The sequence below is a fragment of the Amblyraja radiata genome, chromosome 4, assembly GCF_010909765.2.
Source record: "Amblyraja radiata isolate CabotCenter1 chromosome 4, sAmbRad1.1.pri, whole genome shotgun sequence".
Taxonomy (NCBI): domain Eukaryota; kingdom Metazoa; phylum Chordata; class Chondrichthyes; order Rajiformes; family Rajidae; genus Amblyraja; species Amblyraja radiata.
Genome location: NC_045959.1, coordinates 101,359,440 through 101,376,633, shown reverse-complemented (window position 1 = coordinate 101,376,633; position 17,194 = coordinate 101,359,440). Strand labels below are relative to the sequence as shown.

At 44.8% G+C, this 17,194-nt stretch overlaps 1 protein-coding gene across 5 annotated transcripts in view; it reads left to right on the top strand.

Moving 5' to 3' along the window:
• Positions 1–17,194, top strand: part of ints8 (integrator complex subunit 8) — a 34,763-nt gene that overhangs the window by 1,470 nt on the left and 16,099 nt on the right. For 4 of the 5 annotated variants that reach the window (XM_033020076.1, XM_033020077.1, XM_033020079.1 and 1 more), the window contains exons 2-5: positions 2,989–3,136; positions 6,952–7,126; positions 8,182–8,322; positions 16,012–16,083. In XM_033020076.1, coding sequence (XP_032875967.1) covers positions 3,007–3,136; positions 6,952–7,126; positions 8,182–8,322; positions 16,012–16,083 — 518 coding nt within the window. In that variant the 5' untranslated portion in view covers positions 2,989–3,006. Of the gene's footprint in view, positions 1–2,287; positions 2,401–2,988; positions 3,137–6,951; positions 7,127–8,181; positions 8,323–16,011; positions 16,084–17,194 lie in introns of those variants that run through there. The other variant, XM_033020078.1, reaches the window with a different exon arrangement.

Genomic DNA, 17,194 nt, shown 5'->3' with positions numbered 1-17,194 from the left:
GCGATCGACTAGGCCGCCCTGCTGGTGGCCTTCAGCCCCGACCTGGAGTTGGAGCTGGCCCGGACTCTGCGCTTGGGGATGGGCAAGGGAGGGGAGGAGGTTGCTGCTGCCGCCAGCACCACCATCACCACCACCAGCTCCAGCGGGCACCAGACCTGCCCATGGCCTGCAGGAGCCCGTCCGCAGACCAGGACGACTCCAGCAGCAGCGGCTCTGAGTCCCCGTCTTCAAGCAGGGCCAGCGGCTGCCCATCTTCAGCAGGATCTCGGTGTCGGACTGAGGTGAAGGGGGTGGAGGTGGAGGGCTGCCGGCCAACCCGGCGGGTCAGGCCGAGTTGAGCTGGCGCCGGCTGCAAGACCAGGGCCGCCCCGCCAGCCCAGGGCCATTCCTGACACCTCCGGACAGGGACGGGACACCCGGGAGGGGATGGCCCAGCAGCAACAATAGCGGCCGGAGAGCCAGGCCCGACCCCAACCACGGACAAAACGCAAGCCTGCACGCAATGCAGCACCACCATTGCCGACTGTTTATAGCAAGTGACCTATGACCTGGGCATACACAGACGGAATACTGAACTCGCTTATTCCACCAGGCCCCTGTCTTGTAGATGTTGATGATGGGAGACTCCAGGATAATGCCAGTGAACATCGTGGATGATAGATACAAAATGCAGGACAGGCAGCCCCAATTTTTCTAACCAGAGATGCTGCCTGTCCTGCTGAGTTCTATCTTTGGTTTAAACCAGCATCTGCAGTTCCTTTCTACACATGAAGTGGGTGATTACCTTCTCCAATGGCAGGGCGCATGGTACACACATTATCCTCAATTTAATCAGCCCATGCCTAAATCTGAGTCATAGAGTCACACAGAATGTAAACAGCCCCTTCGGCCCAACTTGGCCACACCAACCAAGGTGCCTTGCTAGTCCCACTTGCCATCTTCGGTATAAGCCAGCATCTGAGGTTCCTTCCTACACATTCACTCTGAACCTATCCTATCCTTTTGTACTTGTCTAAGTGTATTTTAAATGCTAAATGTAGTACCTGCCTCAGCTACCTCCTCTGGCAGCTTATTCCATCTCCCCACCACTCTCTTAGTGAAAATGGAGACCTTATTTTGGTCTTGTTGTTGGTATGGGGTATGGAGAGAAAGCAGGGATGGGATACTGAGTTGGATGATCAGCCATGATCATATCGAATGGCGGTGCAGGCTCGAAGGGCCGAATGGCCTACTCCTGCACCGATTTTCTATGTTTCTATTAACATTTTACTTTCTGAGGAGTTGCGAGTGGACTTTGTCATTGATAAAACAACTGGAGGCGGTTGTTCCTAAGACACTGACGAAGCGTCATGGGGCTGAGATGATTTGCAGCCTACAGTTAGAGCCGTCTTCCTTTGTGTGAAATATGACCATGTGAGTGTTTTACTAAGATGACCATGGACTTGTTCTACCAGAGTATCTTAATGCCGCAGTCGATAATTGGAGCCAAAATGCATGCCTGTAACATCATTTTCACCAGACCAGTGATTCCCACACAATAACACTATCCTACACTCACTCAGGACAATTTGTGATTTTACTAAATCAATTCACCTACAACCCTGTACGTCTTTGGCGTGTGGGAGGAAATCGGACCTCCCGGAGAAAACCCACACAGGTCACGGGGAGAACGTACAGACAGCATCCGTAGTCGGGTTTGAACCCGGGTCTCCAGTGCTGTAAGCCAGCAACAGGGGTGGGAGATTGCAACCTTCACGTGGTCCGCCTTGATTCGACGAATGCAATCAACCCGGAGTGCACAATCATATAAGATCGAATAGAACAAGTTGTCCTACAACTTTAGGCTGTGCACGCCATACACACGAAGAAGAAGCCAGTAACTCTGCCACCGTGCCGCCCATGAATAGATGCAATTAAAAGCAAATTATCAGGGTGTATATCACTAACAAGTAGGCTCATTTCTCCATCTACCATTCAGCTTTGTGGTGGTCATTAAGCAAGGTGTATATTTTAGCGATACATTGAGAGATTGGGCGTTCGGAATGTTTATAAATCATAAGAGCAGAATTTAATCATTTGGCCCATCAATCTACTCGGCCATTCAACAATGGCTGATCCATCTTTCCCCTCAACCCCATTCTCCTGCCTTCTCCCCATAACCCCTGACACCCATGCTAATCAAGCATCTGCCAATCTCCCCTTTAGAAATACCCAATGACTTGTCCCTCGCAGCCGTCTGTTTCAATGAATTCCACAGATTCACCACCCTCTGACTAAAGTGGTTTCTCCTCATCTCTTTTCTAAAGTTACTTCTTGTTATTCTGAGGTTGTGCCCTCTGCTCCTGGACTCTCCCACTAGTAGAAACATCCTTTGCACAAGAGAGAAAGCTAACTCTGAAGGTAACGAGCACGTTTTAGTTTTGTTTAGTACCTACGTGCTGCTTCATTTGATGTTCTTTTTTTGTCTATTGTATATTCAACAAAGAACCACTGTCGGAGGTTGAAGGGAGAATTGATAGAAGTATTAAAAAAGTTATGAGGTAGACATAAATTAGGTAGGTAAATAGTTATGAGACGCCTGGATAAGGTAGTCAGTCAGAATCTTTTTCCCAGGGTGGAAATGTTCAACCTTAAAGGGCATAGCTATAAGGTGAGAAGGGGAAAGTTTAATGGAGATGTGCTGTGCAAGTCTTTTTACACAGACAGTGGTGGGGGTCTGGAACGCATTGCCAGGAGTGATGGTGGAAACAGATACAATAGTGGCGTTTAAGAGGCTTTTGGATAGGCACATGGAAGTGCAGGGAATATGGATCATGTACAGACAGATGAGAACAGTTTCACTTGGCATCATGTTCGGCACAAACACTGAGCTAAAGGGCCTGTTCCTGTGCTTTGTTGTTACATGTCCTATGTTCTAAGGACCTTTTTATGAGGGTGAGGTGAAAAGACTTAAATTTTACCTTGGTTTAACATCCTTTGTGTTTTCAGGACTAATACCGGAGCAGAATGAGTGCGGAAGCAGCTGATCGGGAGGCAGCAATCTCCAGCCGCCCCTCTACTCCACCCCAGACTATCTGGTTTGAGTTTCTGTTAGATGAAGGATTGCTGGAAAAACACTTGCAGAAGTGTTATCCAGGTATGTCTGCGCGTCCTGCCTCAGGAAGATTGTGCAAGTCTCTTTTCAGCAGTTGTATCACATCGTTATAGTGGCATTTCCAAGGTTGTACCATTTGTCCAACCATACCTGTCACTGTGCCCTTTCTACATCAGAGGCAGAGTCCTCAATGTCTCAGAAACATAGAAAATAGGTGCAGGAGTAGTCCAATGGGCCCTTCGAACCAGCACCGTCATTCAATGTGATCATGGCTGATCTTCCAAAATCAGTGCCCCGTTCCTGCTTTCTCCCCATATCCCTTGATTCCGTTAGCCCTAAGAGCTATATATATTCTCTCCAGTGAATTGGCCTCCACTGCCTTCTGTGACAGAGAATTCCAGATTCACAACTCTCTGGGTGAAAAAGTTTTCTTCATCTCATGTCAGTCACTTAGCGAAAATGAATTTCAAAGGGACTATCACCCTTTAAATATTTAATTATCTTATGTACCGACAACAGAACAATGACATTTTTAATTGCTGTAGCTTTACAATCACACAATCACAATCACAATAATACTTTATTAGCCTAGTATGTTTTGCAACATATACGAGGAATTTCATTTGCCAAGTCAGTCATACAAATAAAAAGCAACAGAACACACAAAACACATTTTAACATAAACACCCACACAGAGACTCCATGTTCTTCAATGTGATGGAAGGCGAAAAAAAGTTCAATCTCTTCCTCTAGAGGCCTATAAATGCAATAACACACAGATGGAACGGAAAAGGGTGTCAGCTCAACTTGTCCATGCGACCAAGGTGTCCCAACTAAGCTAGTTTAGTCTAGTTTAGCGATACAGCGTGGAAATAGGCCCTTCGACCCACCGGGTCCCCGCACATTAACACTACCTTACACACACTAGGGACAATTTGTACATTTACCAAGCCAATTAATTTACATACCTGTACATCTTTGTAGTGTGGGAGGAAACCGAAGATCTCGGAGAAAACCCACGCAGATCAGGGGGAGAACGTTCAAACTCCATACAAGCAGCACCCGTAGTCGGGATCGAACCGTGATCTCCGGTGCTGCTTTCGCTGTAAGGCAGCAACTCTACCACTACGCCACCGTGCCGCCCTTCAGCCCTATTTGCCCGCTTTGATCTATATCACCCTAAACCTCTCCTATCCATGTTCCTACGCCAAAATATAATGTTGCTAACTGTGATACCCGGTAACCATAATATTGCAAAACAAAACGCGGTCCATAATGCAAACTCCAAAGACATACTGATGTGTAAGTAAATGGGCTTGGTAAATGTAAAAATTGTCCCTAGTGTGTGTAGGATAGTGTTAATGTGCGGGGATCGCTGGTCGGCGCGGACCCGGTGGGCCGAAGGGCCTGTTCCCGCGCTGTATCTCTAAACTAAAAAATTTAAAACTCAACAAACAAGACCTGGTCTATAGCCTGAAGAAAGGTCTCGACCCGAAACGTCACCCATTCCTTCTTTCCAAAGATGCCGCCTGTCCCGCCAAGTTACTCCAGCGTTTTGTGTCTACCTAGTCTATAGTACATGTTAATAGTACAGTCCTACATCGTTTCATTGATGTATAATTGGGCAAAAATAAATTGTAAAACAGGAGAAGTTATTAGGTGGCATGGTCAAACACTCAAAATCAAAGGAATGACTTCCATGACTTTAATCAGCAGGTCAGCCAGCATCTCTGGAGAATGTGGATAGATGACGTTTCAAAACGCAAAGAAGGTTATGTTCCAAAACGTCACCTATCCATGTTCTCCAGAGGTACTGCCTGACCCGCTAAGTTACTCCAGCACGTTGTGTCTCTTTAAACACACTCTTTAAACAATGTGGAAGTTGTGTGAGCAAAGTCCATTCTCAATGTCAGAACTTACAGAGTCAGCAGCATATTCAAGGACGAGTCGCACCTTGGTCACTCTCTCTTCTCCCTCCCATCGGGGAAAAAGGTATAGAAATGTGAAAACGCACATCTCCAGATTCAAGTACAGTTTCTTCCCAGCGGTTAAACATAGAAACATAGAAAATAGGTGCAGGAGTAGGCCATTCGGCCCTTCAAACCAGCTTGATTCAATATGATTATGGCTGATCATCCAGAATCAGTACCCCGTTCCTGCTTTCTCCCCATATCCCTTGATTCCGTTAGCCCTAAGAGCTATATCTAACTCTCACTTGAATACATCCAGTAAATTGGCCTACACTGCCTTCTGCAGCAGAGAATTACGCAGATTCACAACTCTCTGGGTGAAAAGGTTTTTTCCTCATCTGTCTTAAATTATCTACTCTTTTTACCTAATCTGACACCATTTAGATAATAATCTGCTTTCTTGTTGTTGCCACCAAAGTGGATTGCCGCACATTTATCCACATTATATTTCATCTGCCATGCTTCTGCCCACTCACTCAACCTATCCAAGTCACCCTGCAGCCTCACAGCATCCTCCTCGCAGTTCACACTGCCACCCAGCTTTGTGTCATCCGCAAACTTGGAGATGTTGCATTTATTTCCCTCGTCTAAATTGTTAATATATATTGTAAATAACGGGTTCCAGCACTGAGCCTTGCGGCACCCCACTAGTCACTGCCTGCCATTCTGCAAAGGACCCGTTAATTCCTACTATTTGCTTCCTGTCTGCCAACCAGTTCTCTATCCATGTCAATACCCTACCCCCAATACCATGTGCTCTAATTTTGCACACTAATCTCTTGTGTGGGACCTTGTCAAAGGCTTTTTGAAAGTCCAGATACACCACATCCATCGGCTCTCCCTTATCTATTCTACTTGTCGACTTTCCCCATCATAAATCCTTGCTGACTTTGACCGATCCTGTCACTGCTTTCCAAATGTGCTGCTATTACATCTTTAATAATCAACTCGAGCATCTTCCACACTACCGATGTCAGGCTATCTAGTCTATAATTCCGTTTTTCTATCTTAAAAAGTGGGGTTACATTAGCCATTACATTACATTACATTACATTACATTACATTACTCCTGTCCACAGGAACTGATCCACAGTCTATAGAACATTGGAAAATGATCACCAATGCATCCACGATTTATTGGGCCTGTTAACAGACAACTGAACCATCCTACCACAACCAGAGAGCAGTCCTGAACTACTATCTATCTCATTGCAGACTGTTGGACTACCTTTGGTCCGACTATACTGGCTCTGTCTTGCACTAACCATTATTCACGTTATTCCATTATCATGTATCTATACACTGTGAGTGGCTTGATTGCAATCATGTATTGTCTGACTGGTTAGCACACAACAAAAGCTTTTCACTGTACCTCAGTACAATTGACAATAAACTAAACTAAACTAAATTTGGCCTCAAAATGACTGCAACTCACTAATTAGGTCTAACTGAAAGTGCTGGAGTAACTCAGGCAGCATCTTTGCTGGGAATGGATAGGTGATGTTTTGGTCAGGACCAGTCTGAGCAAGGGGACTGGTTCTTGCCTATCCATACCCTCCAGAGAAGCTATCTGTGGAATTCTCTGCCTCAGAAAACAGTAGAGGCCAATTCTCTGGAGCATTTCAAGAGAGAGTTAGATAGAGCTCTTAAAGATAGCGGAGTCAAGGGATATGGGGAGAAGGCAGGAACAGGGTACTGATTGTGGATGATCAGCCATGATCACAGTGAATGGCAGTGCTGGCTCGAAGGGCCGAATGGCCTACTCCTGCACCTATTGTCTATTGTCCAACCCGCTGGACACTTGACAATAAACGAAACTAAACTACTGTGTGTCTATAGGTCTATTATTTTTAAGCCTTGGTAACCATTGTTGTTTCGTTGAAGCAGATCCTTCACCAATTCAGCTGATCATCCAGTTTTTGGAGCAGGCCTCCAAGCCATCAGTAAATGAGCAGAACCAGGTCCACCCACCGTCTGACAACAAGAGGAACCGCACATTGAAGCTTCTTGCTCTCAAGGTCGCTGCACACTTGAAATGGGATTTGGAAGTGTTGGAGAAAAGGTGATTTCAAACACTTCAACCTTATCGTTTATCAAAAAATATTTACGCACTCTTAGTCTATCTCAGTTCAGTTTATTGTCACGTGTACCGAGGTTCAGTGAAAAGCTTTTGTTGTGTGCTAACTAGTCAGTGGAAGGACAATACATGATTATAATTGAGCTATTTACAGTGTACAGATACATGATAAGGTAATACGTTTAGTGCAAGGTAAAGCCAGCAAAGTCTGATCAAATGTTACACTTTCGCCACTTAAGTTTCATGTTGTAGGAGCAGCATTAGGCCATTCGGCCCATCAAGTCCACTCTGCCATTCAGTCATGGCTGATCTATCTTTCCTTCTCAACCCCATTCTCCTGCCTTTGCCCCATAACTCCTGACACCCGCTCCAATTAAGAATCTGTCAATCTCCACCTTAAAAAATATCCATTGAATTGGCCTCCACAGCCTTCTGTGGCAATGAATTCCACAGATTCATCACCCTCTGACTAAAGAAATTCCTTCTCATCCCCTTTCTAAAGGTACATCCTTTTATTCTGAGGCCATCCAGTCTATCCAATAATTTAATTATTTGTTAAGTTTCAATGCGATACCCTCTCATCCTTCTCAACTCAACAGCATTTGTTGCCTTCTTACTCAGTTGCTAATGAATGTAGGATACTTTATTGTCACATGTACCTAGCTAGGTACAGTGAAATGCTTTGTTCTGCATACAACCTGGGCAGTACACAAGTATCGCCCAGGTTTTGGCGGTGACAAGGTTACAAAAGTACCGAACAGTCCAATCTGCTGCCCCACCCCCCCCCCCCCCCCCCCCCTTCCTTCTCGGCAGACCCACCCTCCCCCTCCAGACCCCCATTCTGTTCATTCTCAGCCACCCCCCTCTGAGTCCCACCTTGTTATCGCTGTCCTCACGCCCTCCCCCCCCGTTCTGTTCCTTCTCGTTTGCCCCCCCCTTCGTTCTCAGTGGCTCCCTTGCCAGGTTCCCGCACTGCTCATTCACTTCTAATATTTTATTGAGTGTTATATATTTTTTAATGATACAATCATCTCTCCCAGCTTGACCGTGCCCGTGCTGAATATGCTGCTGAACGAGCTGCTTTGTATCAGCAAGGTTCCTTCAGGTGTAAAGCATGTTGATCTCGACTTGTGCAGCCTGCCTCCAACCACCACCATGGCTATCCTCGTGTACAATCGCTGGTAAGTACCGACATCCTTGACTGTAACTTTTATGCTGCTGCATATTTCCAGTGTAAAACCCTGCCTCGCTCCTGTCAGGGGTTGGCAGGCCATGGTACAGTTCACAATGTTGAACAGAACATAAAGTGAAGCAAAGTTATAATATTTTCTGGCACCATGTGATAGTGTCATATTTTATATTTTAGTGAAATTATTGGAGAGAGTGGATGTTTTTTTATTGTATTCGTATCATACACCTACCAGCCTATCACATGAATTAATCCTTGATTACACAAAGAGGGTGGGGTTTACATAGATCAGGGGTGGGCAACCTTGTTCTGCATAGGGGCCAGGACCCATGTCTGTGAGCGAATGGCGGGCCACATCTATCGCCATAGTGTGACATTTGCCGTTGTTTTTCGCATTAGTTTTCACGTGTTTTTCAATTAGTTTTCTGCTGTTCCCAGGTTGTCTCGCCTGCCCCGGGACTGAATGTGGCGCCCAGGTCACCTGCGTACCCCACGACTAGCTGCAGTTCCCAGATCAGCTCGTGTCCCCGGGACTAGCTACAGTTCCCAGGTCGCGAAAACAAATTGAAAAAAAATACGCCTGCGGGCTGGGTGATTTCGGGTTACAGGCCGGATACGTAGGTTGCCGACCCCTGACATAGAATGAGTTGCCAGAGACGGTAGTTGAGACGGGTATCGTCAGAACATTCAAAAGACACTTTGACAGGGACATGGATAGGAAAGATTTAGTGGGATCTATCACGGGCAACTTTATTCATGACACAACAGTACATTATTTCCATGACAGACTATTCTTGAATAGACTAGTCGTGCAATCTTTGATTAGTCATGCCATCTTTGATTAGTACAGGTATCAGAGGTTTTGGGGAGAAGGCAGGAGAATAGGGTTAGGAGGGAGAGATAGATCAGCCATGATTGAATGGCGGAGTAGACTTGGCCTAATGGTCTAATTCTGCTCCTATCACATGATCTTATGATAAGAAGTGAATCTATTTAATTTCATCCATGAACTACAATACAGAGTTGCCAAGTAGTACAGATTGTCCATATTTTGTACGTAAAGGCGATAAGAATACTGATGTACGATTTTGCGTTGTTAAATACAGATTTTGTTTAAAAATCGGCCCGACTTCCTGTTTCATTAACATACCACTCGCCAATGGAAAAGTAATAACCCGGTGAAATTGACTTAAGATCTTGCTGCTTAAAAAATGCAAGGATATAAAAAGTCATACTGTACTGATAAAAATTATAGCTGATTAAATCTATTAGTATTTTAAATTTCAAGATCTGGATGATTATTTTTGTAAGCTGTTCAGCTTCAGGTTTAAACAGAGCGCCGTCAGTTTAACTCGTGGGAATTTAAACGAAGAGCTGTCGGCTCCAACGCTATGGGTTCTAAATATAGCGCTACCGGCTGGAGCTCTATGGGCTTTAAACATAGCGCTATTGCCCCAGCGCTATGGGTCACAGACTGTTCAGGAAAATTCTCGTATAACAATGAGTCTTTGGAATTCTCTTTCTCAGTGGAAGTTGAGCCTTTGCTTATTTTTCAGGCAGTGGTAGAATTCTGGATAAGGCTAGTGGGGAAAGGTTACCAGTGGGATTGCAGTTACATTGGGATTGGCCTCGATTTTACAGAACAGTGGGTGGGCTCAGGGGGGAGAGAGGGAGGGGTGGAGAGAGGGAGGGAGTGAGAGGGAATAAGAGAGGGAGGGAGAAAAAAAGGAAGGGGGGAGAGGGAGGGAGAGGGAGGGAAATAGAGGAAGGAGAGAGAGAGAGAGCGAGGGAGGGAGAGGGAGGCTTCCAAAATGGATTCTACATCATCATCTGGTGCTAAAAGCAGGAAGCAGCCGTTCAAACAGCAGTATACAAAGAGATGGCAATGAATGCACTGTCAAGTAAGGTGCGTAGAAGACATGTCAATTGGTAGCAAAGTTATACATTCTTGTACTCTTACATGGGTATGACCGCACATTAAAAAAATGGTACAATTTTCAGCAAAATGGTACCACGTAAAATACTGATTTCCTCAGTAAAATACTGATTTTCAGGTACTAGAATAGTAAGATTAAACGAGAACTTACCAGTTTGAAGTTTGATCTTGATTTTATGAGGAGTTACGATAAGCGATTACGTGAAGAAGGGCCGTCCGTCTGCGTGCGCGTCAATCTTCAAAGCAGCTGTGTTAAATCACAGATAAAAAGAAGACCTGAGAATAGTAAGATTGTGAAGAAACTAGAACTTCCATATGACCTTGATAGTATGAGGGTGGGAGCGGTGGGCACGTAATCGCTCATCGTAACTCCTCATAAAATCAAGATCAAACTTCAAACTGGTAAGTTCTCGTTTAATCTTACTATTTTACTTCGGAGTCACGTGAGTGACTACGTGAAGATTTCAAAGCTCTGTGATTTTACGCCGGTTACGAATCCAGGCGCCACACACTGAATGGGTTGACCATGGATGCGTGTAATCATTAAAGCATTCAGACATTACGTAGTTAAGTAAAGAAACTGATGCTTTAAATGAAAGAAAAGTTTTTTAAAAAGTTACCCCTCCCAACCTTGGGGGGGAAACTAAGGGACAGAACTTAAAATGATACGTGCAAACACCCCCAGTCCGGTTATGGGTTTGTTATAAAACCGGTGGACCGTTATTTCATTCGTCTATCCTGCAGCCACTAGGATGTCGTCAAGGGGCATGTCCATAGCTCTTGCTGCCGACGTAGATGCAGCCCTGGTAGAGTGAGATTTAACCATATAAATGTTTACTCCTGCTACCGCCATTACCTCTTTTGACCATCTGGAGATGGTTTGAGTTGACACCTTTTGGTGTGGTTTTTTTATGGCTGATGAGGACCGATTGTTCTGAGCCTCTGAGGTTCTCCATAACTCTCAGATAGTGGTGTTAGTATGTTACCACCCACACAACCGTTGGTCCTCTGGATATGCCAAGAACTGGATCTCCATCCCTGGCATTCCTGGCCTGCTCTGTTTATCAGGTTCCTGATTAGGATTGTTATGTTGTTCATATTGGTGGTCATGTAGTCCAACCGTAGCTTTTGCAGTGTCTGGACTCTTTGTCAGCATACCACCTTCAGGGTTAGTTATAGGCAGTCCCCACTGTCAAAGTAGGGTTTGTACCACGCTCACATCCCATGTGTCAGTGTACCTTGGCCTTGGAGGTCTTAAATTGTAAATTCCCTTCATGAATTTTGTTGTAAAGGGGTGCGTTCCTATCGAACTGTGCCCTGCTTCCGGCATCAGATTGGAGGAGAGTGCGCCTCTGGCACTATAGAAGCACTATAACTTAGTTTATAGTTATAGTAGTTGATAGGAACTCCAAGACATCCGTTATCCGAACTGTGTTGTATTTGTTCGGACAGTCCTATGCCTTGAAATGGCCTCCTCAGAATCTGCAGACCAACAGATTATATGTTCATGTAGTGGATGATTGCTCCCTGTAACTGGGTTCACTAGGAGGTCCCTGCTCTTGGGTACAGCCATTACTGGCTGGACTATAATTCCCAAAATTTTTGGGGACCAGGCTTGAGTAGGCCAATCTGGCACTACCAATATGCCTGTGGCTTAGTCTTGCTTGATTTTTGTCAAGCATCGGTTTGTGAGACAAATTGGCGGAAAGCATACATAAACATTCCTCCCCAATTGAGGGAGAAAGCATCCACTGCCTTGCTCCTGGATCCAGCTCGCAGGACACATATCTGGTTACTAATGGTTAGTCTAGATGCAAACGGATCAACATCTGGTATGCCAAATCGTGTAGTTATTTTGTTAAATACTGTCTGATTCAACATCCATTCTGTGTTGTTATTAAACATTCGTGATCCAGCATCTGTCACCGTGTTATATCTACCTCGTAGATTTCCCAAATATTCCTCTCGATACACCAGTGCCAAATGAGATTCGACAATCTGTCGTAAGATACAGATTTTACACCACCCTTGTTAATGGATATATGCCACCGCAGTGGTGTTATTAATCTGAGTTTGAACAAGCACCGGTTGCATATCGCTACAGAGAACCTTGAGTCCATATTGTGCCCCCAACAATTCTGGGTAATTGATTCCATGTGTTGGGGAATTACAGACTCCTGCTCATTCCATCTGCCCCCACAGCTTTAGACTGTGTTGGTGTCTCCCCATCCTTAGCCGTTTGCATAGGTCTGAAGAACCCTCGATGGCTTTCGAGCAAAATTTCCCTGAGCTGTCTCCCATTCGTTATCCACCATAGTTATTCAACAATGGCCTCTGCTGGCAATCCATAGTTTGCCAATTCGGCCTGCATGTAATCTGAGTGTTCGTTCCTTTGCTTGCTGTAAGTTCTGGTAATGCAAAGGCCCATACTGCTGGGAATGCTAGATGGCTAGAATTTGACTATCAGGTCATTGCAGGCTTAATTAATATTGTTGTTTCCCCTAGGCAAAGTCACCAACATATTTACTGTTTTTGATAGTAAATTCTAGGTAATCAATTACCCTTGTAGGTGTCAATTTTGATTTAACTGGATGGATGAGGTAACCAATTCTTTCAAATAGGGTTTTGGTTTGCTTGACTGATGCTTCTGCCAATTCTTGGTGACTCCAAAATGAAAATGTCCTCCAAATATGCCATTACTATGTGGTTTTGAGACCTTTGTAGTCCCAGAATTGGTTTCCGTAGTTTAGTCAATAGTCTAGGAGCTGATGTCAACCCATTTGGCAGAGCCATGCCATCCAGTTAAACTTCAAATATCTCCTGTTCTTAATGAATAGGCACCGAATAGTATGCATTTTTGAGGTCGATGCATGCCATGTGACCATTTTATAGGAAGCTCCTATAAAACAGTTGTTAGACCATAACAAAAATTGCTGTTTCTAAAAATCTGTACTGCACAAATGAGTTAAACCTGGATGAAGTGACATCCTCCATCTGTCACCTGTCCTGGAAGGCAATCCTGCCTAAAATACTGGGCCTGCCTTGAAGACAATTCCGGTCCGAGTTCCAAGTCTGCTTGGAACCTATGTATGTTGTGCAGTAAAAAATAATCACATGTTGTTATCTGTTTTTTAAAACCAGATCTGAAATTCATGTTATTGTCATTTTGAACAAAAACACAAGAGTAAAATTACCAACATGTAACTGGTCCACAATCCCTTGTTTCAGTAAACCCAGACCCACCTACCTCCATGGCTACCGGTGGTCTTGTGGTAAACCCAAAGGCCCCTGAGCGGGTTCCTTTTCTCTCCTTGATTGGGAGTTGGACTGGTAGGAAGTGTGGATTCCATGTTTCTCCTGACCTCTGCTTGGGTCTTCGTCTGAAAACCTTATCATACTGAGCCTGCCTTGTCGGACAATTCTGGCCATAATTCTGAGTCTGCCTTGAAAGACGACTCTGATCATATTTCCGTGCCCAGCTTTCAAGCTACCACCGGCTTCAGTGAACTGCTTATCCCCTATGGAGGTGTGGGGTGTGTTGTCGCCTACTGATGAAGTTTGCTTGTCGTTGGTACCTTGATTGGTCCGACAGTTTTTGCTTCCTTCTGGTCTTACCTGAAGAGAGGATTCGGCGGCTGGTTTCTCCAAAGTCACCCTGATAGCGCTGTTCCCTTGCCGGCATTTGTGCGGATATTCTGCCAACTGCTGTCTCTTGAGGCCATATGCATGTGCTTCAGTATGTTCATACTTTAACTCGAGATCAGTTACCTATTGATCTCGAAACCAAATTTCGTTTGAACGTTATGTGAGGTTCAAATGACAAATGAATGGTATTGTATAGTATTGTAATTCGAGATCAGTTACCTACTGATCACTCACACTCCTCTCCATTGAGAGTGAGTTTTGTAGGTAGCCCTGAAAACAGGTGCTGCCATAGGCCCCTGAGGATACCTGGGCTGACATGGCCCCTCCAGCGGGCCTAAATGAGATTCTTGCTTTGGGTCAGACTGAAACTGACCGTGAATGCTCCTCTCCTCAGAGCAGGAGACATTTTCTAGATCTTTATCCAGGGAAGCACCCAGTGGAACCTGGATGATTGCAGAAGTATTTATTTTCTTTTGTGCTTATTATTTATTTTATGTAAAGCTTTTTGGTGCAAGTTAACTTAAACAGTGCTATATAAGTAAAAGTTACTTACTTACTTCCTTTCTTCTGCTTGTCCCTGGGAAGGTTCCCCCCCCCCCCCCCCTGCTTTTGTACTCTGATTCAGAGTGGTTTCTTCCATATGTACTTCCCCCTCCAATGGGGAAGACATTGGGTTGCCCCATTATGTGAGGCTCCCGGTACTGCCTGCTGCTGTAGGACCGGGCTGACACAGCTCTCTCCTTAGAGCAGGTCATTGTTGGAGCAACTTCTCCAAAAGTTGCTCCTATGTGGGAGAGTCTTCCTCAGACGCTCTCCGTTGAGGGAGGGTATCCCTTTCCCTCCCCGGACTCTTCTGAGTCAACGGGTTGTTTGACTTGCGGGTGGATTTTCCCGTATTGCAGGACCACCAACGTAGCTCTCCTCCTGCAACAAGTCTCCTGCCGGTTCAGCTGCCGGCGCTGTGTCGGGAAACACCGTCGCCCGCTTCTGGGAAATGCTGCGGTCTTCGGCAGCCGACTTCCCCGCGGACCGTATCCTCGACATCTTGGCCCTGAAACTACAAAAAGTTTCAAGCCTGAAAGAACGCAGGTAAGTGATTCAACTTTCCTTACCTGCCCATCCTAACGGCCTGGGAGGACGCAGTGCCTCTCCAGTCCGTCGCGCGTTGCGTTCAGACGTAATGACGCGCATGCAGACGGACGGCCCTTCTTCACGTAGTCACTCACGTGACTCCGAAGTAAAATACTGAAATGCTCTGACAAAACTTTGCAGCTTTGACAATATGGTGTGTACCTTTGAGGAAAATAATACACAAATATTCAAGGTTGCTAAGAAGATGGATGCAAAGTAACTCACCGGGTCAGGCAGCCTCTCTGGAGAAAAGGAATGGGTGACGTTTTGGGTCAAGGCTCTTCTTCAGACTGAGAGCCAGGGGAGAGGGAAACTAAAGGGATGAAAAGGTACAGAACAAATCAGAGCCAATCAAATCATATGGAACAGCATCCCCCTTCCCATCAGAACTGCCCCCTCCATCGACTCCTTTAAGTCAAGACTAAAATCGTATCTATACTCCCAAGCCTTTCCTGACGTCCAACTCCCAAGCCTTTCCTGACGTCCACTGAGCGAGGGCTATATGTATATATGTCTGTAGTTTGTTTGTTTATATTATTCTTATAACAAATGTAAAGCACTTTGGCCAACGAGAGTTGTTTTTTTAAATGTGCTATATAAATAAATGTGACTTGACTTGACTTGAGAGCCGGCACCGATGGCCAAAGTGCCCACAATGGTCCATTGTTGGCTGTGGAGGAGGTGATAACGTGGGGATACCAACAGTAAAACTAGCAGAACGACAGGTGGGGGAGGGACAGAGAGAGAGGGAATGGAAGGGTTACTTGAAATTAGAGAAATCAATATTCATACCGCTGGGTTGTAAGATGCCCAAGTGAAATATGAGGTGCTGTTTACTCGAGTTACATGTTTGTTGAATTCTATGGGGTTTTTTTCCGTTAGCTGCATGGATAGTTATGTATTTTGTGTACATGATGAAAGTGAATTATTTTGTGGATATTTTCTTCTAACAAATCATTTTTTTTGAAGGGCTGTGAGGACAACTGTTCAGAGTAGCTTTCCAGTGAAACAATTAAAAGCTGGGCCTCCACAATTAAACATGTGAGTTACATTTTTCGTATTGTTGCCATGACATTACATAATACAAATCTGCTAACCTGAGGTTTTGAATTGCCAATTGACCCGGTATCCATGCTCTTTGAAGGAGCGTGTCAGATTACCACAACTATTGATAAAAGAGTCAGGATTTCCTGACTTTATCTTGAAATAGTTTAACACTCATTTTAAGATTCCCCCCACCCCCCCTCTTCTTTTTTGTGTAGAAAAGAACTGCAGATCTGATTTACACCGAAGATAGACACAAAATGCTGGATTAGCAGCATCTCTGGAGAAAAGGAAACCAAAACATCACCTGCTCCTTTTCTCCAGAGATGCTGCCTGACCTGCTGATTACTCCAGCATTTTGTGTCTATCTCGAAGCAGGATTACTTATTATTTGCAGTCTGCTACCTCGAAGCGTCCTTCAAATCCATTGAGCAAAAACCAATGAGCAAAAACAAGTGCACACACTCATGACATAAGTCATGACATTCTGTGAACTCCTCCTCCAAGCAATGTTTACCAAGTCTTGGGACCTCAAGTTCTCCAGAATACTTGATTTACCAGTTGTACATGGCTTTTCCAATTAGCCAGCTTGGACTCTGCTTGATGCCACGGGACCTATTGAAGGCTGGTAAACCACCCTCTGCCATTGTTTTTTTGGACCCATGGAAGAACAGCAAGAGAGAAGCAAGCCATTTAACTCTTGTGCTCAGTTCCAGTTCCAAACCCCGCCCCACATATCTCTGCAATACGTTTTCCTGCTCCAATCCAAGTAAGGCATCCCAGATGCGAATCGCTCTGATATTAAAAAAAATATCTTGTATTCTCTTTGGTTCTGTTATCAATTAAATATATGTCCTCTGGTTATCATAAGGTCATAAGTGATAGGAGTAGAATTAGACCATTCGGCCCTTCAAGTCTACTCCACCATTCAATCATGGCTGATCTATCTCTCCATACTAATCAAATTAGATAGATCTCTGCCTTAAAAAATATCCACTGACTTGACCTCTACAGCCTTCTGTGGCAAAGAATTCCACAGATTCACCACCCTCTTACTAAAGAAACTTCTCATCTCCTTACTAAATGAACCTCTAGCCCTAGACACGCC